Consider the following 21,755-nt stretch of genomic DNA (forward strand, 5'->3'; position numbering starts at 1 on the left):
TCAGAGAATAATATGTTAGAATGATCCATTTGGACTTAAACTAATTGAAAATCTAGGTCAAGATTAAAAATTTAGGTTTGCAGAAGCACTCCATCCAATTGAAATACCAAGTTAAAGTGACAAACTGAAAAGATTTAAAGTAAGTGAATATTGCTGCAAAGCAGTGATTACACATGTCAGGGTTATAGTTTGCGTCGATGGTGTCTGCTACAATGTGTCTGCTCTGTATTTTATTTGCAGCAGTTATACAACAGTAATTACTCATTTAAAAATTGGGCACAGATCGTCACAATAAACAGAACTAATTAAATGGTCTTCACAAGCAAACGATGGCAGCCCTGTAATTACAATGTCTTTGGTTTATCAAAGACTCAAACAGCTTGTTTTGCGGTTCCAAGCGGACCTTAGCCAATTTCCTTCTTAAACTGAGATTGGCCATCTAAATTTAATCTGTAAGCATCTCTGACACGGGTCACGTTATGCTAATTAAGCCGTGAGCAAATGTAAGAACTGCTTTGTGAAAGCATGCATCCTTCAGCGGCAGTTTTCCAACTGCATGAGGATGGAAAAGAGAGCTGTAGTTGAAAGAAATAGTAAAAAAGAAATCACTAAGACTTAAGTACATTTTAAAGAAGACTAACAAAACTTTCCCATAAGTTCTATTGTTCTTTTGTGTGTGTATGCACGCGTGTGTGTGTGTGGATGAGTGGCACACATTAAACTTGTTGCGCTATGACTCAGATTTCCCTACTATTACGAGGGGCGATCATACAACCCTGTCTGCAATCTAACACAAATCTCCCCACACACTCCTCTCTTCTCTTCCTTACTTCCCCCCTTCTGCTCTGAGTTCTTTTACATATGGTTTTAGTCTGCATATTAAAAAAGCACATGAAACAGTCTGATCAACATCTGTCTGGCAACTTTCAAATCATGGCATTTTTCAATGTTTTTGGACAGGAAGTTGTGTAACAGTCCAACGCTATGTGACAATTAAACCTTTGTTTTAGCAATAAATTTAGTGTCCCGGTACATTTTTTGCTCTCGTGAAGCTGTAAAGACAGCACGGCTGGTCAGGGTTGAGAGTGTGTGTGTTTTAACGACAAAGACCCCGGCTCTGTATCTGGAAGTAATCATCTCATCAAGGCTGCGCTCCACAACCCCCTCCCTATGATGTAATTGGAGGTTGTTGTTTTTTTTTTTTTTTGCATGATGGTTCAGGGAGGTTTTAGGGGATTTTTCTAAAAGTTACTTTTCATTCATTCTGCTTGCTTGTTGTTACCAAAAGAAGATAAGAGGAGGTTAAATGAGCAGGTTTGCTTTATGTTGTATATTCCTCTGGTGTTTTTTGGGTGTTTATACCCTCCGTCTGTAGTCTGGGGGAGCGAGGTTGGCCCTGATTCAAACACAGCAACGGGGGCCTCTACCCGCCTCCACATATACTGCTGAAACAACAGTCTAACATCAAGTATTGCAGACACCTTTTCCTCCTTTAAACACAATGTGGGAGGGCTCCACTGTGTGGTGAAGGTCTGGCAAAGTCTAACTTGTCTGCGGACTAAAAACGCTCAGAAACTGTTGACAGGAGATTTGGTTTAGATAGGGAAATTTGAAAACGACGGATGGACTCTGTCACAAGACGTGTGCACATTTGCAGTAATTCACTCAGCGTCTCTGTGCTGGAATATGATCTAACAGTCACATGATATTGATCAGTGCGAGGTCAGAGGTCAGAGCTGGATGTTTAGAGGAACAACATCTCTTGGTAGGAGAGATTAAACGTTGGTACCTCCTAAAAGTCTCTACATATTTTGATAGTGCTACTTCTTAGTCCGTTTCTTCCTGCTTATTTTTGTTGTGGTTTGTGAGTGATTCCCTGCACAACCAGAGAGGGGCAGCAGCTGTGCCTCCTCCAGGAAAGTAAACACACCCGCTGTCCCCCTTCTCGCTCCTCTCTTGGAGAGGAAAATCTCAGCAGAGAGTTGAAGGTGGGAGGGGAAAGGGTCTCCTGTCTGATCCTTTGTCATGGGAAGACTTTCCTCTGCTGCTTTGGAGCAGAGAGGCAGGCAGAAGGAGGACCTGAGCGTCAAAACTTATAAGCGGCCAGCAGAGGATTTTAAACTATGTAACCTGGGCAGAAAACAGAGGTCAGTGATTTATTTTTTATTTTTTTACCCTTTTCATTATATATGAATTCATTATTTTCTGATAAATCTTTTTGATTGGGACAGTGATGCTCCTGGAAAGTGACGGAGTTGTATCAGATTTCATGTCAGGCTCCTCTGCTCTGCACTGTTTATATTAGTGTGAGGTTCACAGCTGCCACCAAATGTGTTTGGAATGTAAAACACTGCAGAAAAAATGAGCTGAATTTGATTATGGCATAAATTAGCCGCAGGGTTAGGTTTCAGACATTTTTGCAAGAAATGTGCAAAAGGTCACAAAAAACGAATTTTGCTCCAATTTGATGATTAAAAAACCTTTACTCCTTCATGACCACTGGACTTTACACAAGAAGAAGATAACTATATAAAAACATGCGACTAAGCAGTGTTGTGGAGATTTTTGAGATTATAATGCATCCAGTTAAATTATAAACATTTCACAAATGAATATTTATATGTTTATTTAATTGCAAATGAATTTGAAACATCAAATAAAAAACTATATTGCATTTTCTACATACTTATTTGGTCAAATGCTTAAATATGACAATGACACAAATCTGTCTGTCCACTCAACTCTTCTGTGCCAATAGTACTAAATGCATTCGTTTTTATGTATCAGGTATTTGTTTTGAAAGTTTTAGTTTCACCAACACAACTATTTGCTACTTTGTGTCATTTTTATGTCTGGAAACTGTATATTAAATGTGTACATATCAGAATTTTGTGGATAGTTTCAGATTTTTATTTTTTATTTTTCGCAAAGCATTGACTTGGTATTACTGATTGTTGGCATTTCTGTTTGAGAAACATCACGCAGGTAACAGGAAGAACAGCATGTATAAAATGTTTTCTGTCCTTCCTGTGTTAAGCTGTTATTAATTATCTATGTAAGGAACGGAGACAACATCACGCCATGTGTGCAAGAAAGCAGTCACAGGATCTTACTATTATTTTAAAGACAAAAATTTATTGTCCTTAGGTGAGAAATTAGTGTTGTTAGCACGCCTTGCATCACAAATACAACAGTGTCCATGTAGACTGTCAAACCTTATTTTAACTCTGAGATTTACAAAAGTTTGCCACATTTCTAAATTCAGCATGCTCCACAACGTTGTTGTAATAGGTCAAAGCTTCCTGTAGTTTGGTAAAAGTCTCACTGTCTCTTACTTTTTAGTAGCCAGAGTGAGCTAAGGACAAAACTGAGAAGGACATAAAGAACACAATTTAATTTTGAATATCTTCATAATTTTTTTTACCTCCTCTAACTTTGGTTCTCTGATATTGAAAATGGCTAACTTTGAGTCTTCGTTCTTTAATAAGAACGTCCACAAAAGAGTGTTTGTTTAAAGTTGTGTCATTCACAATTGACCAGTTCTTTATTTTAAATTATAGAAACTAAGTTGCAGTTGCGTATTTATTTGCTGTGTGTCTTAGAGATGCACACAAGTTCCTGTTTTGGTACTCAGAGTGAGGTGGAGAACAGGCACAAAGGGATGAGGACAGTGTGTGTTTATTTGATATATGAACATGCTTCATTACAAGAAAGTGACAAGGGACTCAGATAAAATGACGAGTCTGAACCAAAGAAAACACATCTGCATCTGCATGACAAAGTAAAAGTGATATCTGCTCGAAAAATATCACATTCAAGTGATACCAGTTTTCTTTAACTTTTTAAAAGAAACAGATTCACAAGATCCGACTCTCTGCAGAGTGCCTTAAACCCAACACTTTGCAGTTTCTGCAATCTGGTAGTGACTCTGTACGGCCTGTTCACTAACTGGAAAAAGTGCTTATGCATTTTCAACTTCCAATGTTTTTCCATCTGTTTTTCTTTTCTTAGCATGGGAATGTAATTGTAAAACAATTATTGAGAAATGCAAATCGACTGCGGTTTGGGCTTTGCTCAATGTAAAAATACTTTTCTTCCCACACATTAGATGAAAGCTCTCTTATCAAAGGGGCATTTCTCAAACTCTGTACATGTGCACCACCCTACTGACCTGAAATGTGAGTGACGGACCAAACACCCTCTGCCTGTGATTTGAAGTGGGTGGATGGGGGGAGTTCACCCCCTCTCTCTTTTTCTTGGAGGTCTGGAGAATGAACTCATGCTGACTGGATGCTTGACGGTGTAAGAGGATACCCTGTTTCCTGTTGGCGCTCTCTCCAGACAGCAAGAAACTCCTCTCTGCTCAGATCAGCCATCTCTGTCTCTCTCTGTGCGCTGTGTGTGAGTGAATGCTGTCTGTGGATTCAGGAGCAAGTCATGTCTGACTTATTCAAAATAATGGTCTTGGGTCTCTGGAACTAATTACATTGTCGTTTACTAAAAAACTCAAAGCTGAAATGATGTGGTGATGGATTTCTCACTCATATATGACCAAAAGTTGTCGTTTGTATTTTTTTAAGGATACCTGAAATAACATTTTCTGCCAGTTTTACTGCAAAAACCATAATGTTACTAGTGTCACAAATTAAAATCTAGGAGTGAAGTAAAACAACCAAGAGGACAATAAATTGCGTAATTGTCAGCAGACCAGTTAAAACGGCTTTTTAAGATTTTATTGGGAAAACAGGCTAGACCAAAAAATAAACCCTGTTTTAATACTCAGGCCTTTGGAAAGTTTTTTTCTCCCCTTTTTCCTCTAAAATATGCACATCTGGAATATCAGATGGACTTCAGGCACTGCTTTTCTAGTGTTTTCAAAAGCAAATCGATGGGGGGTGGGGGTTGTTTCGTATATTCCCTCCATTGATAAAACAAAGTTGTTGATCAGTATTGCAGAAATAGTGCTGAAACAAGTCAATAAGTAATTAGAAAATGATTAATCTCAATTTTTGAGTGGGTTAAGGTATTTTATAGCAATCTAAGGTTTTTAAGAACTTCATAAGGTTTTTCACTTCACCAACATAATGGTAAAGTGGTGTTTAGTAAATACCTCTCCTGTGGACTGAAATATATGTATAAGTTGATGCAACATCAGCATGCATGTAGCATCATTAGCGACAGACGTGCATGTCAAGAGTGCAGATTAGTGTTGGTATGCCTCGACTGCCAGCAAGCATTTGCGGTAAATAATAATGAGTATTTTTCACCGCGATGGAATTTCACACCACTTTTCTTTATAAAATGGAGGGCTTTTGAGCATGAATGCCCTGTTTACTCTTAGATATTGACTCGGCCGATCCAAAATCTTTGACTGATGTCCAGACATTCTCCTTCGGGATTTTCAGAAAGCAAAATTCTTGGGTTCAGGTCATCAGGTCATGTCTACCTGTCCGTATGACATTCATTTTCTGAAATGCCGCCTTAACTTCCAAAACCATTAACATTTGTCTCACCAATCTATATATTTCTTTCCCCAACTGTGTTGGAGGTCATCAAGAGATGAGCTTTTGTGTTCTTTTTGGTAAACAGGTACTTTTGTCTTGGCTGCAATTTCTGCCCAACTATATCTGATACTGAAACTGTTCAATCATCTGAGACATACATAACAACCAAAATTAAAGAAATCTGTAAAGGTAGATGGCTTTTACAGCACTATAGATGTATATATGTACACGCTCACAAATATTTTTAAGTTATAGAGAAACAAACTACGTTTAATGACCATCACCAATCGTCTGCCATAATCCTGGCTGAGTATTTGGCTTTACTCTGTGTCAGAATTGGTAGAGCTCCTTTCAAATGTTTGGTTTTTATGTTTTCACGAGCCATAAAATGCCTATTAGGTTGAGTTCAGATCTCTTTCCACAAACATTAACATCTTTTAGCCATTCCATCCAGTGTTTCTGTTGAGTGTATATTTATTCCACTCTGGAAAAAGAAGAAATGCATAATTAAAATGACCAAATTGCTGTGATTTTTAAGGTGACGATGAGTGCATGTAAACGTCTGAAACAAAGGTGTCAAACTGATTAACACTTTGCCAACAAAATCTTGTTTTATATCCTTACCTAACAGCTTTGACCCAGTGGGACAATAATATCCATTCCTCTCTGTTGTTCTTCCATCCTGTATTTAGACTTTTCTGTCTTTTCATTCACAGGTCTCATCTGAATCCTCCATACTTCGATCTGATTCATCCGAAGGGGCAGGTCATTGTGATGAACAGTATGCTTCCTCAAAGGAGCGCCGTCGCCACATTGGGCTACGCTTCTGGTAAGACAAATGAAAGAAATGTTATTTGTAATCAGTCATTTGATACAGTGAATCTCTATTTGAAAATAAAATTTAATAGTTAACATCCAGCAAGGTGACACCAATTACAAAGATATGGCTTGTAAGTTGGAATTTCTTAACAGGTTGTTAGTACTGTCTCAAAAAAAGTTCAATTGTTACTCAGGAATGAGACCTTTAGATGAGTTTAAGCTGTTGTCATGCTCTATATATTTGATAGATATAATACACAGTTTGTTTTTTAAGAGCTCACTGCATTATATGAGGCAGCAGATCTCTTCTGTCATTAGCAATAAAACCTAAAACTAATTTCTGAAACCCATGTTTGAGGAGAGGCTAAGAATTTCAGTAAGATCAAATGAACTAGGAATAACTTATAATGTATGTTCAGCCATGCTGACTCAGACACTATCATCACTTTGCTTGGCTTGGTATTTGACTCTCCTCTGGATATTATTTGCAGTCGAGACTATGATGTATTCTGCCCTGTCTTGGTTCACGAGCATTCTTCCATTTTTAGAAGAGACCAGACCAATGACTGAGCCAGTGTTTGTATTGGCCTCAGAACTGCAGCGTACATTCTTCCGTGGTTTCCCCCTCTTCTTACCAAGCACACAAGATAGCAGATCATGTAGCTCAGCTTCTGCTTTGTAGGTTAAAGACATTTAGTCTAATATGGCTGATTATATAAAGTAGAGAGACTGTTTATGTTGAGTCCAAAAAGGGGCAGGATTTCATGCTTTGTCGAACCTCTGTTTTCTTCAGACTGTTTGAAGATTGAGCACAGCGGTGGCAGCTCTGTAGGGGGGACATTGCTGAGGGGCTCTCGATCTAAAGCTGAGCTTCAGGAACTGATGGAGACTCTGCAGCGTAGAAAGAGTGCTCTGGAGGCCAGCTTGAGGGCAGCTGAATGCAGTCGCAAGTACCTTAGCGTACCTTCATCTGTTGCTGGCCAGCCCAGCAGGCCACTGTCCATCCTCAGCAACACAGAACGACCTCCATCCGCCTCCAGGAACTTTTCCTACATCAACAGCAACAGCGTGCCTCCATCGCCACGACAGGGTGAGCGCCAGATTAGCACCAATGGTTTGTTTCGTCATTCCTACTCTCGCCACCAGTCACAAGACAGTCTACTGCTTTCTAATGCATCTGACGGAAATTCTCTGCTGTCCTCGTATGGGGAGCCAGTGCCTCGTTCTCCCAGGGTCAAGAGCGGGGCGGCCAGTATGCCATCCAGTCCTCGGATGAGCCGTAGACTCAGCTCTCAAAGCAAAGCCGTCGGAGAGTCAAGGCAGAGGAAATACTCCACTGGTTCCCTCAACAACCTGGGGATGCATAGCCGTTCTTTGCCACGACTTCACAACGCGGCAGACCCCCCCGTTTTGTCATTGCCCTCTCGTCACTCAGTGGGTTCCCACAGGGTGGTGGTCTCAGCGGGACAGCGGCGCAGTCTTTCCTCCCTTGAGCAGCCGCCAGATGTGACAGTGCCTGCAAGCATGCCCAGCACATCCAGGAGGTCCAGCCTTGCTTCACTGAGCTCCCTAGGTATAGAGATTGACGGAACGGGATTGGACCTAGGCTTAGGAGAAAGGAGGTTGTCATTTGGGAAAAGCGGGCTAAGTCCAGGACAGAGGGTGGGCAGCATCAGTTCTCTGAATGGCAAAGAAGAGCTGAGAGACTATCACCAGCATCAGAGAGATGAGCGACTCAGGGAGCAGAAAGTGCAGAAATTGGTGAGTTGTTCTTTTCTTACTTTTTCTTTGATTGACTGTAACGATCGATTGACTACAAATACACCAAATCTCCTGTGTGCAGGAATGCCAGCGTCTAGAAACCATCTTAAGCCTGTGCACTGAATTGGGACAGGTGGTGAGAGAGCCGACGGGCTCAGCTGTTTCTGATCTGCAAAAGATCAATAAGGAGCTGGAGAAGCTGCAGGTGTCGGACGATGAGTCTGTGTTTTCTGACTCCCCTAGCAGCACTGCTCCAGACACCTGTTTTGGGGCCAAAGCCAGAGATCTTCAGCTTCCCGAGGAGCAGCAGGCCATCCAGCGTCAGCAGGGAAACTACAGGTCTCACTCACCTGCTATAAGTCTGAACAGCAGCGCTCCTTCTCCTTCTACGCACCACAGAGCCAAAGTAAGCAGCATCACAGAATAAAAATGGAGTGTGTGGAAACAGTCAACAGTTTGTGGCATTAAATAAACCCCCATTTATGTATGTAGATTCAGCCTTTCTACAGCATAATTAAAAAAGCACATTGATGACACAGTCAAAATGTTGTCATTTGTTCTGAAGTCACTTCACTGGTACTCAGAGGAAGATCTGTTACTGTAACCTGCTATTTCCTGTTCCAGAATGAATAGAGAAACCGTCACTACAGCAAAAACCCTGTTGTAAAAAAAAAAAAAAGTAATGAGGTTCTCCCTCTTCTGTGGAATGTGGATAATCTGAGTGCTGACATTCTGTTTATCTGCGTCTGTCTACCTTTTTTGCCATATCTCAGTTTTTCTCAGTACCAAAGGTGCCAAGCAAGGTTTCCAAGAAACTATGAACTATGAGAAAAAAGCGCACTGTTATGACATTATTTTAAATACACACACATTTTGTTGATCGAAACTGGAAAGCTGGAAATGTGTGTAGCCCTCAGAGCTCTGCTTTGTGGTATTTTCCGCATAATTTCTATGCATAATTTCATTCACTAAAGTCTTTTTAAGTACTCTAAGACTGTGCACTTAGCAATTTGCACAGTTCCTGTTTATGTAAGTTGGACAGACGTATAAACATGGAAATCAGAATTGCCCAAGACTCCTCAGGCCTTGAAGTGACTACAATCTGACCTCATTTTTATTCCACCACCTTTTTTGGAGACGTTAAACTGGAAAGCCTCACCGCTCTTTATCAAAAATAAATAAACGTGTTTAAACCACAAATAAAAATAAGCTACCCATATACCAAATTATGAGAGGGATTTTTTTTTTGCTACCATAGAGGCCACCTTTTTCCATTCTACATTTTTTCTTTCAGTTTTTCCACTCTGGAGCCGTAACCTAGCAGTGTCTGGTTTTAATGAAGAAGTTCAAGTTTTGTTTCAGCGGTGAACCATTCAAACTCCTGAAGGAGTGCGGGTGGGGGGGGGTACAGGAAATGACTTGATCCCGCAGTGAATTATAGTGTGCATGTGTTTGTGTGTATGTTCAGCTGTGCACGGATGTGCACGAGGAGAATGCAAGACTGCATGCACAGCAAAGACATGCACTTTTCCAGATGTTTATAACATCACAGTGATAGAGACGAGAAATTGAAATGTACATAACGCAGGTAATCCTTTTTCATCTTAAAGGTGCATAGTTTTGTTTAGATATGGCTCTCGTAAAATTCTGAATCTGAGTTCAGTCTAGATTTTTATGTTTTGTTTGAGTTGTGACAGTGTTTTATAGTCTCCAAATAACCAATCTCCATTGCTAGCATTCCTCAGAGTAGTGTGTGCCGGACAAAATGCTGCTTACAGCACATCTGACGAAACTATGAATCAGGAAGACTTGCTAAACATACAAGTGTCCAACGAGAAAATAACCCACCTGGCTCCTATAAACAAGAACAATTAAATTCTGAGACAGCTTGCTTAAATTCAAATGAGTGTGACTGAATATTTAAGAGATGTTGCTTGATGGTGCAAGATGTGGGAGTGCCTTGGCATGCCTTGCATTGCCCGGCTCCAATAGCGATTTCCATTGCACAAAGTGGAAAAGAATCCTGCCCTTGTTGCCAGTGATCCATTTTTGGATGAGTTAGACAGCAGCTGCTGTTGTGTAACTGAATAAAACCCAAAGCCAACCTCTGACAAATGGTTGCAAAAGCATAAACACAGAAAACTCTCTTTTATCTTGTTTAAAACTTTTTTTATTGTGATGGTGATGACATTTTGAACAGCTTCAGTTGTGTGTTTACATTTGAAGCCGGTGATTTATTTCCATTCTCGGTGTCGTTACAGGCCTTGGAGAGCATGCAGCTGAAACAGGAAGTATCTCATTTAGAGGAAGAGAGAATCCAGGTTCTGAACAACATCGAAGAGCTGGAGCAGAAGATCAAAGACCTGGACAACCAGATGGAGGAGTCTTTGCGTGAGGTACAGCCCAGCACAGAGAGCACAGACGCAGAACTGACATCTCCATGACTCTTTTTTTAACATTTCAAAGAAAGATTGGCGATAAAGACGAGCTGATTTCTTTGGCTTTTCCTATTTTACCCTACATCTACCTACTCGGACTCAAACTGAACTAGATGTGTTTAGCCTTAAGAATCAGTTGCAATTACAAAGCATTAAGAGCTTTTTATCAATTTTCCTTTTTTTAGCTTTTTTTTTTAATTTAGGGAATGTAACTCTTCTGACAACTTACATGTTTTGAAGAACAGAGGGTTATGTACAATGCAAGAAATCGCCAGGTGTTGTCGTCCATCTGGTTTAATGTTTGCCGTTTTGTGCATTCAGAGAAGATATTCTGCATAACTGGTTCTGATGATGAGTTATTTGAGCTACTGTTGCCTTTCCATCGTTTCAGTCCATTCACCTGTGGTCTTTGACATCAACAAGGCATTTTCATCCAAAATGAAGAAATGGTTGTGGGAGGAAATCCCAGCCGATAAGCAGTGTCTGAAATCCTCAGACCAGCCAATCTGACACCAACTATGAGTCTGGGGATCATATTTTCCTATGCATATGCTTCATTTGGTAAACATTTATAGCAATGCTATATAAATCTATATTACAAAAAATGTACAAGTAATCAAAAATACCTACTCAAAACTGAGTATCGGAAAGCATATTTTCCAAAATGCTGTTAGCTTGTTTTTTTTACTAACAACCCATATGATTAACAACCGAAGGTGACTAAAAAATAAATTCATATCCAGGATTCCTACCTCTGTCTGACTCTTCCTGCAGATGGAGGTGGAGTGCGCCCTGCTGGACGGCGAACAGGAGTCTGAGATGACCCAGCTGCAGAGGGAAAAGGAGCTGTTGGACGAACTCAAAGAAAAAATGCAAAGTATCGAGAGGACAAGCAAGCCTGCAAAATCTCAGGTGCAGATGCACAAAAAGTGTTTTAAATAAATTAACCATTGTACATTTTTTGGTGGACAGATAAGTATATTTATGGTTGTTTTCTTATAAATTCATTGCACAGTAGTAATAGTTTAGAAATAGAAAGCAAGCATGAGCACATTTTGTTGTGAACACAAAGCCACTGCAACAGACCATCGGGAATCGATCCAGTTGATCTACAGCATCCTGTTACATTTCCTTTGAAACTAAACTAACTGAGCTTTCCAAAGTAAATGATGAAAGCCCTAAACCAAAGGAGGGATTAGCACAATTATCACAGCAGCTGAGAAACCTTCTACGAGCTCTCACCAACTGTCCAAATAAGGACGTATAAGCTTTTCCAATTGAGGCCATAAAAAATAGTTCAGTTTATACAACCCAAGAGACAATGGTTGGCTGAAATGCCTCTTACGCACCTGAACTAACACAAAACCCAAACACTACAGTTCTCATTTTTCACATTGGTCTCCTGCCCTTCCATTCCTTTCCCAATGCGTCTGTTTTAGAGTTATCACTCTCCTTCCTGACCCTGTTCTGACTAATCCCGGATCATGTTGTTTCTAATCATTTCATTCTCATCAATTTAGTATGACTGAACTGTGCGATATATTCCACATCTGCATACCTCTCTGATGTCGCCCAGGAAAGCGAGGAGCAGACAAAAACCTCAGAGGATTCGGAATTTCAAAAGCTGGAGAGAGAAATCAAGCAGGAAGAGGAAAACGAGAGTCAAAGCCAAGAGCTGCTGCGGGACATCGCCGAGTATCAGCGTCTTAGCATCACGCGCAAGGTAGAAGTAAACTTGTTGAGTTTTTCACGTAGTACAGGACAGGGGTCTCAAACTCAATTTACCCAGAGGGGGGCCTCTGGAGGCAGAGTCTGGGTGAGGCTGGGCCGCATAAAGGATTCCAATAAAAACATCTTAAAAATATCCTCAAATGTCATCAACATTTAATTATTTCTCCAATACATGAACTGCAGGCTTTGGCTTTGACAAAGACATGATGAGGGTGTGAAAAAATGTAGTTTATTCAACTTGGAGTCGCTCTTGTTCTACGTTTTATAGAAGCCTTTAGCCAGCTAGCAACGTATGGAGAACGTCCCGACGCGTGACGTCGTCTACTTGTCACAACAGCGCGGCGGATGAGGAGCAGCCCGGTAGGGGTCGCCTTTCTCTGCTTTTGATCGGGGCATTTGTCAATGGTAGAAAGTACCGGAATGGCGACTGAAAAAAAAACGCAACTGGTACCGGACTGTTCCATCATCCGCCACACTGTTGTTACAAGCGTAGTGAGCATGAAGTAAGTGTAGCTTAGTCTAGCACCGAATGTCAGCCATGACGAGGAACAGCGGGCGGGACTTTCTCCAGAGGCCCGCTCACCCAGTGGGCCGCACTAATATTATACTTTCATATTACGGCGGGGGCCACGAGACATCGTCCTGCTAGCCGACCTCTGACGTAGCGTGTTGACGTAGCATGTTGATGACACTGTTGCGGGTTTCGCTTCTCTACAGGTTCTTGAGCTGTTGATGTGAAGTCAAGAATGAAAGCTAGCTTTTGTTCAAAATGTCTAACGTCAAAGTCACAAGCAATGAAAACAGCACAATGCAAATATTGTTTTTTTAGCTTATAATTGCCTTTCTATGTTTGTTATTAATCGTTCTGCAAGTTTTGCATAAAAGCTGCAAAGTTGTGAGCTCAGTTGCTGTACAATGTTTGGCATAGTGTAGTTACAACAAGCCTGCAAAACCAGGGACATAAGAAATTAGCTAAGTATTACTAAGTTAAATGTGAAAGAGTGACAGCAACAGGATGTTTGATTAGAATTTTAAGTGAAGTGATTTGTAAAAGTTATGTCCTGGCTTGAACCTTTTTGCATTTTGTGTGACCAAACTAAACATTTTGTACATGCGTAAGTATATTTTATTGGAGTTGAAATAGGTAAACGGCTCAGGATCAGGTTTATTCAAGTCCCAAAGGCCAAATAATATTACAGCAAATGCATATAAAAAATATATTTTAAAAAAATCAAAGTTAAGGTTCGAAATAAAAATTAGAAAAGTGTGGTAGTAATTTGTATTGAGCCCTCCTGAGTCAGTACTTTGTAGAACAACATGTGGTGAAATGGATGTTGGCTCATGCCTCTCCCACCTTTGCACATCTAGAAATTTTTTTGTCCATTATTCTTTGCAGAATAACAATCAAACTGGATGGACTGGACTTTTCACTTCACAATTATGCAGTCGTTTGTAGTGGTCTGTTACATAAAATCCTGATAAATTATTGAGGTTTGTGTTCATAATGTGCTAAAGTGCAGTAAAGGTAAGAGGGTGTAAATATTTTTGTAAGACTATGCATTTACAAGGCACCATCTGCTCTGACTCTGCTGCTAATTCTTCAACTATATCTCTCAGCCCCACCGCTAATATTTTTATTTTTCTTCCTGCACTTTGATAAAGTCAGCAGCTATTTTATACTGATGCCTCCCTGTTGATTTTCCCCCCACAGGAAAGAATCATGACTCTGAAGAAACAGTCCTCTCAGATCACTTTACAGGCTCAGCAAGAGAAAGAAAACTTCCAGAGAGAGAAAAACAACTTGCTTGTCATGCTTCAAAAGGTAAAGAAAAAAACAATCTCTGCATGCGGACAACATAAATGTTTCATTTTAATGAAATAAAGACTATGTGACATCTGCAGGAGAGAGACAAGCTGCTGTCTTTGGAAGGAAAGTACGTGGAGTTGTCTGAGGGCCAAACTTTGACCAACAACCCTGTTGCCATCAAAGAGGTAGGAGCCGGTTACAGTAACGCTGCAGCACTTTCAGAATAATTTCCTGTTTTGCGATTGCTCTGATTTGTGTGATCGCTGCAGCACTTGAACTCCCTGAAGGAGAGGAGAAGAAGTAGCAAAGAAAGCTCTTCCCATCCTATCGAAAGCATTCCTCATAAGAGAGGCCAGCAGCTCCTCGGATCCTACGGCAGATCTCTGGGACGCACGCTTCCTCCCAAGGTCTGATTTGCTATCTAAACTAATCCAAAAAAAATCCATAAAGGCGTAAAAAGTTAAATAGATTGGGTAGTGATGTTAAAAGGTGATATTCCTTAAAGTTAAAGTTGACTGCAGTATACTTGAGCGAAGAGTAAAATGCAAAATGACATTGATAATTCAGATTCCAGGCTTTAGAGGAGGGGGTTTTATAGCCTTATCGTATTTATCCAGACAACTCCCTTGAGACGGATCCACCCAAAGCAGGAATTCTCACTTTCACTGTTGCTTGCGACATCCATTGAGATCAGGAGAACTTCCAGGAGTTGGGCTCCAATGTGTGGACCTAAACGTGTTGTGTGCTTTCGTATTGTTCCTCAGGCACATCTGCCTTTATCCCAAAGCTCCAGCTGTGGGAGTGTCATTCCACAAGGCTTCATCTTCTCCCCCCGGGAAGTGAACGCCCGTCGGCTGCCCAAGGGTGAGTCAGAGTGACACAAATTCATCTTGTTCCAAATAAATCCTAGCAATAGTTGTAGTCGGTTATATTGCCCCAAACGTATACGTGTGACTGGATTCATAGTTTTGGGATCACAGAATGCTTATTCCCCTTCAAATAGTCTGCATTTTAGTATGTTACAACTACAAATCTTGCAGTTTTTTTATTTGACTTTTTTTACACAATGAAATGTTGTGCATCATTTTTGTGTGAATAGAAAATGATGAAGGAATTACAAAGGATCCTGATTAGGTCAGCAACATCTCGAGCTTTGATTATTGAGCACTGTTCAAATTATAATTCAAAAATAGAAAAGAAAGTGTGGCACACATGCCTACCCACCAAGACAAGGATGACGTACATGGCACCCTGCCAGCATGCCCGGGTGGGCCCCATATGGGGGAAAGGAGGGCAGACATATGGGTCCCATATGGGTTTGTCTGCGGGCTCCACGGTGGCCCCGCGTGGGTTTGCCCATGTAGGGCCACAGCCTACGTGGGCCCTGCATGGACCCTACATGGGCAAACCCATGTGGGGCCACCGTGGAACCCGCGGACAAACCCATATGGGACCCATCTGGTCTGCCCTCCTTTTCCCCTTATGGGGCCCACCCGGGCATGCTGGCAGGGGCAGTGGCAGCGTCATGCTCTGGGACTGCTGTTTTTCCACTGGAATAAGCAGGTACATCAGAATTGATGGGAAGGTGGCTGGAGCAAAATGCAGGCTAGTCCTGGATGAAACGTTGTCAGTGACTGCAGATGCACAGGTTTTCAGATTTGTAAAAAAAATGTATAAATAAATAACTGACAACATAAAAACAGGCATAGATATTTTTTGAAGTTCTTGTTTTAGCTGTAGTTACCATCTGCTGCCAGGGCTTCATCGCCATGTTGTTGTTTCAGCAGGAAACAGCCATGCTCACATGAACGACGACAGACAGAGGCAGAGTGACTTTTGCAGCAGGATGGTCTCTGAGCCCAACGTGTTCCTGGACTCCTTCTCGTACCCGGATAACAGCCAGGCATCGGACACCGTCAGTGTGGACAGTTCGGACAGCCTGGAGACCAGCTTCTCTGCGTGTTCACCGGACAACATCTCCAGGTTAGAGCGGAGCCGCTGCGATGGAAGATGGGAGCTCTTTTTACGTCAATTTTAACTAAAGAACCAATAGGAGAGTCATTGTAATTGATCAAAAAGATGTTTTTGAAGAGAGTGAGAAGTTCTCCAAGTGAGGCTTTGCGACGATTTTATTGCAGTGTTTGAAAGAAGAAGGAGAAATTATCTTGCTGGATGAAAGCTAAAGGCTAATTAGAGAGGATTTGAGCTTTATGAAGGAGCATAAAAGAAATAATAAAGCAGAGAGAGAATAAGAAACTCGAGAAAGATGGCTCTGAAATTCAGTAGCTTTGTTTTCTGAATCGCCCATTGTGCAAAATCCTGTGTTCCTGAATTCAGTCGCTTTAGTGATAAGGTGATATGGTGAAATTATTCATTTCGATTGGATATGAGAGAGGTGTCTCTCAATGGATAATAAGACAACATAAAAGGAATGTTAGGGAAACATTGTTTTATTTAGATTTACAAGAAGATAAAACTAATAAATTGAGTAGGCAATAATGAAATAAACATTTATGGTAGCCAATACCCAGTGATCAGTGGAAATCAATGGAAAAATATTTTTTTTTTTTTATTTGGATAAATTCTTTTTCTCTTGTGTTGAACTGCACCCTTCTTCTCCTAGTGCCAGCACTTCCAACATGGCAAAGATTGAGGAAATGGAGCGTTTACTCCGAGAGGCCCAGGCTGAGAAGCTGAGACTCCTTGAGCACAGGGTAAACGGCCCGACCCGAATTGAAACGCGGTGTCCGCGTTCGAAAAAGCGTGCGATTTATTTTCCAGCCGGGTTGTGCAGGAGCGGGAGATGGAGATGCGTAGGCAGGCTCTGGAGGAGGAGCGGAGGAGGAGAGAGGAGCTGGAGAAACGTCTGCAGGAGGAAACGAGCAGGAGACAGAAACTTGTGGAAAGAGAAGTGAAGCTCAGGGAAAAACAGAGATCGCAGGTGATTCACATTCTCGAAGTTGATACGTCGCAAAAGGGGTCCAATTCATATTTTAAGAAACTTTCTCTGTAGTCTCGGCTGCTGACTCGCTACCTCCCCGTGAGAAAAGACGACTTTGACCTTCATGGCCACATCGAAGCAGCCGGACACAACCCAGACGCCTGCTTCCACCTGGCCATCACCGACAAAACCTGCCGAGGATTCCTGGTCAAAATGGGCGGGAAGATCAAGACGTGGAAGAAACGCTGGTTTGTCTTCGACCAGAATCGGAGGACGCTCACATATTACGCAGGTAGGGACCCTCTGTGTCTATAAGGTGAAACTCTGAAAACCCAAAGCTTTCATCATGCATCTGTTCATGTGCTCTGCTGCAGACAAACATGAGAACAAGATGAAGGGAGTCATTTACTTCCAGGCCATTGAGGAGGTGTACTACGATCACTTAAAGAATGCACACAAGGTATGTGAGCAAATGTGCATGAGGGCCAAAATCCAGCAGATAAATAAATCTGTTAAAGAACATTTTTTACATGTGTAAAATATTAAACTAATTAAAAAAAATAGATAAAACTGGATCTATATCAATTTAAATGTGTCAAAAGTTGATGAAGTGCATATTTAAAATTTGAATTGAACACATGTAATGATCATAATTATTATTTTTATTGCTTTGTGCCACAGTTGCTCATGAAATTATTTAAATCGTCATTGTGGCTCAATAAGGAGAACTTTGCATCTGATTGGTCAAACTCAGACCAATCACCTTGACTGTTACTGTCAAGGTAGCAGTGGTTTTGCTTCTGACCCACCATATTTAGGTCAAATTTTTATAATTCTCTTTTAAAAAGTGTTTAAATTATTAAAATTGAAAATAAAACCATCATGTTGAAAAACTATTGGGTCTCCCTCATACAACTTTGTCTCAGTGTTTTAATTAATGATTTATATATGAAGGTATTTGACTAACTAATTAATTAATTGACCATGGATGAGAAATATATGTATTTAATGTTTTTATTTTCTCTTTATTTAAATGACCAGTAACTGATTTATTTGTTGGAAAGCGAAGCTTTTGGCCCTCGGTACTTCCCGTCAGATCCCATTTCCTTGAACTGTCTCACATCTGTTTGTCCTCTTCTTTTCTCACTCCTATCCCTCTCTCCTCCTCCCTCCACATATTCCCAAAACCCCACCCACCATCGCCCACCAGAGCCCCAATCCTTCTCTGACTTTCAGTGTGAAGACCCACGATCGCGTCTACTACATGGTGGCTCCGTCTCCTGAGGCCATGCGTATCTGGATGGACGTTATCGTGACGGGCGCTGAGGGACACATGCACTTCATGGTGTAGCTCACCCGCTTTCACTTTTATTTTCTTTACCGTTGAGTTTAGCAAGTTTCAGTCCTCTGCACATGTCAGAATAATGGCAAACACGTGTGGATCAAAGAGGGATTTTACCTAAACAGTTTCTGTGTCAATGATCACAGAAATTTACAAATGAGCAGAAAGGAAATCTGCTCGCATGTGCAGGCTTTATTATGCAGCTGTGTATAGAAGACAGAAAGTGTTTGGTCTCAGAAGTAAGCCATGTGGGCTGTTTTAATCCAGTTGTTTATGTTTTGTGAGAAGCTGAAGTATCTCTTAATCTCACAGCAGGTAATTTTCTTTTTTTTCTCTCTCAATCAGGGAAGCTTCTAAATGACGGAACCTAACATATGCTCTGATGGGTTGGTCCCACAAATTAGTTTCCTATTAAAAACGGTCTTTTATCAACATTGGATGATTTTAATAAATACAGGTTTTTGCATTCAATGTTTTTGTGTAAAAGTTGTAAACCGTCCCTATTTTCACATCACTTTCAAAGATAATCCTCAACATATTTTAGTTTTCCACCCTTTCTGAAAATTCCTTTAAAGCTTTACTTTGTACATTATGTAGAAAATACATTTCCAGCAAATAAATAGTGTCCAAAAGTCATGTTTTCAACAAACGGTAAACGTGCAACAACACAGTACGTCACCTGTTGTATGAAAAGGTTTCAGCTGGTAGCTTGTTAAAGTAGAATACTTTCCATTTATTTTTTGTTAAAGTGTTTTGGCTTTCTTATCTTTTAGAGATTCAGGTAAAAGTAAAATAATAAAAAAAGAGTTGAACAGGGCTGCTAAATATCTGATTTAAATTAAAGCCGTTTTTTTCTGAGAAGTTTTCTGCCTTAAACACAAGGCACCTAAAATAAATTCACCCAATTTTATTTAGGTGAAAAGAATTTAGGATTTTTCACCTAAATTTTACGGCTTTGAAAGTCTTTCTTTTTGTGGTTTAGTAAGGGAACAAACTAAAAACTATTTTGAAAATCTTGGGTAGAAAATAAACAGGCAAGAAAATAATCCTCCATGCCAGTTTTGAATGTTACACAAAAGGCTTCTATTGAATACTCACAGGAGGGTGAACATAAATACACACCACACTTTTCAGATTGTTTCTCATGAGACAACTTAAAAAGCATGTGGCATTTTTCTTCCACTGCACAGTTGGAAGAAATTATCTTTGTGTTTGTGAATTCTGACAAAATGACTAGAAATTTGTGTTTGTAATGTGACGAAATATGAAAAAGTCCAAGGTATGAATCCTTTTTAAAGGTATTGTATATAAAGAAAGGAGGAATCACCAAAGATCTTTGCACAACACAGCACTTTTCTACTTCTGATGGTACTTTTCAGTATTTCTACATCACAGCCAGACTTATCCTGGGCATCTTATCTGCCCATCCACTCTCTCTGAGAGGTCACATACCGCACCTTCTGTTCAGCTCGAGATTATGAATCAGAGTTTTTTTTTACTTATTTCAACCGCTGCTTTCAGACGACCAACATAAGCTGACCTTGTCTGCTTACCTTATGACAGGATTGAATGTCCACTGTTGTTTTTTATTCTTTTGCACCTCTGTCATTACCAAAGAAGCCTTTTTTTTATTCGCAGAAATTGTAATAATAATAAAAAAGAGATAATAAGGAATTATTTACAAATGCTGACTAGACATGAAGCCATGAAGCGGCCACAGTCACAGTAGCGCTTTGTTTTATGCTGTTCAGCTAGCTCCCTCTGTCTGCAGCGGAGGCTCACATGACGAGGCCATGTTGTGCAGCAGTGATGCTGGATGTTCCTGCGTCACCCATGTGTTATTAACACTAATGCATTTCACTGCGTCTCACCAGCAGAGGTCCTCAGCGCAGAGTGATTGCAGAGAATGACGTAATGCTCTGCCTTGAAAGCCCAGAGTCATTTATATTAAAGAACATATGCTTTATCATCAGTATTTCTTTATGCTATATAAGCAGTTATGATCACATGTACACCGTGTTTAAGAATAGCTTTTGTGTAGTTTTTTTTTTTTTTTTGCCATTTTTGTGTATTCATAAACGGATTGCCATAGTGAGAAATGCTTGACCAGCTGATGGTTAACAGACTGCAGGGTTCGCTGTTTATCCTGTGCTGATTAATTGTTAATTAATTCCTGCAGAGGGCAGATCCCTTCATTATCTGTCACTTTAACATCTCATTCTTATCCAAGCCTTGAAACACAACAAACTATAGCATTCATATATTTTTTTTTTTTTTTTTTTTGTATTGTGTATATAAACACATTGCAATTGTAGCTAATGCAATAATTCAGGTTTTTATACTCAACTTGTGTCACGAATAAATACTTCTGACCACAAAGATTCAATGTCTTTATTACGCTTTTGGCTATAGCACATTTTAGCAAATAGCCAGAGTATTCTTTTTTATTATTTTTGACTAAACTGAGTTTAGTGACCTATTTTTGTAAATATTTATATGTGAAAAACGGCAATCAATAGTTCTGTTGTGCACTGTTAAATGTATCAAGTTCTTTAGAGACTTTATCTCACCATCATTGACTCATTTTACTATAATACGCAGCTAAAACTATCTTTAAAATAAATTCAAATGAAATATAACATTTACAAAAAATACAAAATAAATTACTTAAGAAATTACCTAAGCAATATACATTACTATTTGCATAGTAACAATAATATATTATCAATAAAATAAAAACAAATTGAGATATTATGTTTGTTCTGCAGCAATAAACCAATATCTTTTAAATTAATGTATTCTGTAAAATACTAAAAAAAAAAAAAGTTAAATGACATTTAAAAAGTTAATCAGTATAACTTTTCTTTTCATCCCATCACTGTAAGTAAACAATGTGCATGTGCTCATTAGGGTACTCATGTTTTGAACTCCTCCCTCCATAATTTGCGGCCTTTCAATTGGTTGACCTAGTGGGGTTGGCATGGAAACACAGTCTGAAGTATGCTAAATTAAGTCCTAAAGAAGCACGTAGACCCTCCAGAGGCAGAAACAGACACAAACACATCCAGACCATAAAAAACCTGTGTGCCCCCAGAGCATTTTTCAGTGCTTTAATTTGTGTAACATATTTAGGGCAAAGGGGTTGGCCTTTAAAGATAGCACGAATGTGGTTAGGCAAACTCACTCCTGAAAATACAGTGAGTGAAGCATAACAGTTTTCAGGATCTGTGGTTATGCTGCATGGAAGGATGTCACATTATAACTTACAGGCATGAAGGCCACATTACGGCAAAATCATGTGAACGAATCCTGACAAAAGGCAGCATTCACTGAATGTCTGTTTTCCTGCAGGAGTCACACCAACAGTCATTTTAGATAAAACAAAGTCATTATATAATTCGTCACAATGTTC

The 21,755-nt window shown here is 40.1% G+C and overlaps 1 protein-coding gene across 2 annotated transcripts; it reads left to right on the forward strand.

Annotated features, from left to right (window-relative positions):
* The first annotated feature begins 1,958 nt into the window (after window positions 1–1,958).
* On the forward strand, window positions 1,959–20,722 carry phldb2a (pleckstrin homology-like domain, family B, member 2a). Of its 2 annotated transcripts, none has more exons than XM_017308443.2 (17): window positions 1,959–2,147; window positions 6,221–6,333; window positions 7,117–8,084; window positions 8,167–8,490; window positions 10,346–10,480; window positions 11,297–11,434; window positions 12,099–12,245; window positions 13,965–14,075; window positions 14,156–14,245; window positions 14,330–14,467; window positions 14,825–14,924; window positions 15,845–16,043; window positions 16,684–16,774; window positions 16,855–17,001; window positions 17,074–17,293; window positions 17,376–17,461; window positions 18,212–20,722. In XM_017308443.2, exons 1-17 carry the CDS (start codon window positions 2,026–2,028, stop codon window positions 18,350–18,352), a joined length of 3,270 nt encoding a protein of 1,089 aa, XP_017163932.1. In that variant the 5' UTR covers window positions 1,959–2,025; the 3' UTR covers window positions 18,353–20,722. The 2 variants fall into 2 exon arrangements, with proteins under 2 accessions (XP_017163932.1, XP_008425254.1); XM_008427032.3 differs by having other exon boundaries at window positions 1,960–2,147; window positions 15,848–16,043.
* Window positions 20,723–21,755: the final 1,033 nt, after the last annotated feature.

The sequence above is a fragment of the Poecilia reticulata genome, chromosome 14, assembly GCF_904066995.2.
Source record: "Poecilia reticulata chromosome 14, P_reticulata-male-v2, whole genome shotgun sequence".
In the NCBI taxonomy this organism is placed as follows: Eukaryota; Metazoa; Chordata; class Actinopteri; order Cyprinodontiformes; family Poeciliidae; genus Poecilia; species Poecilia reticulata.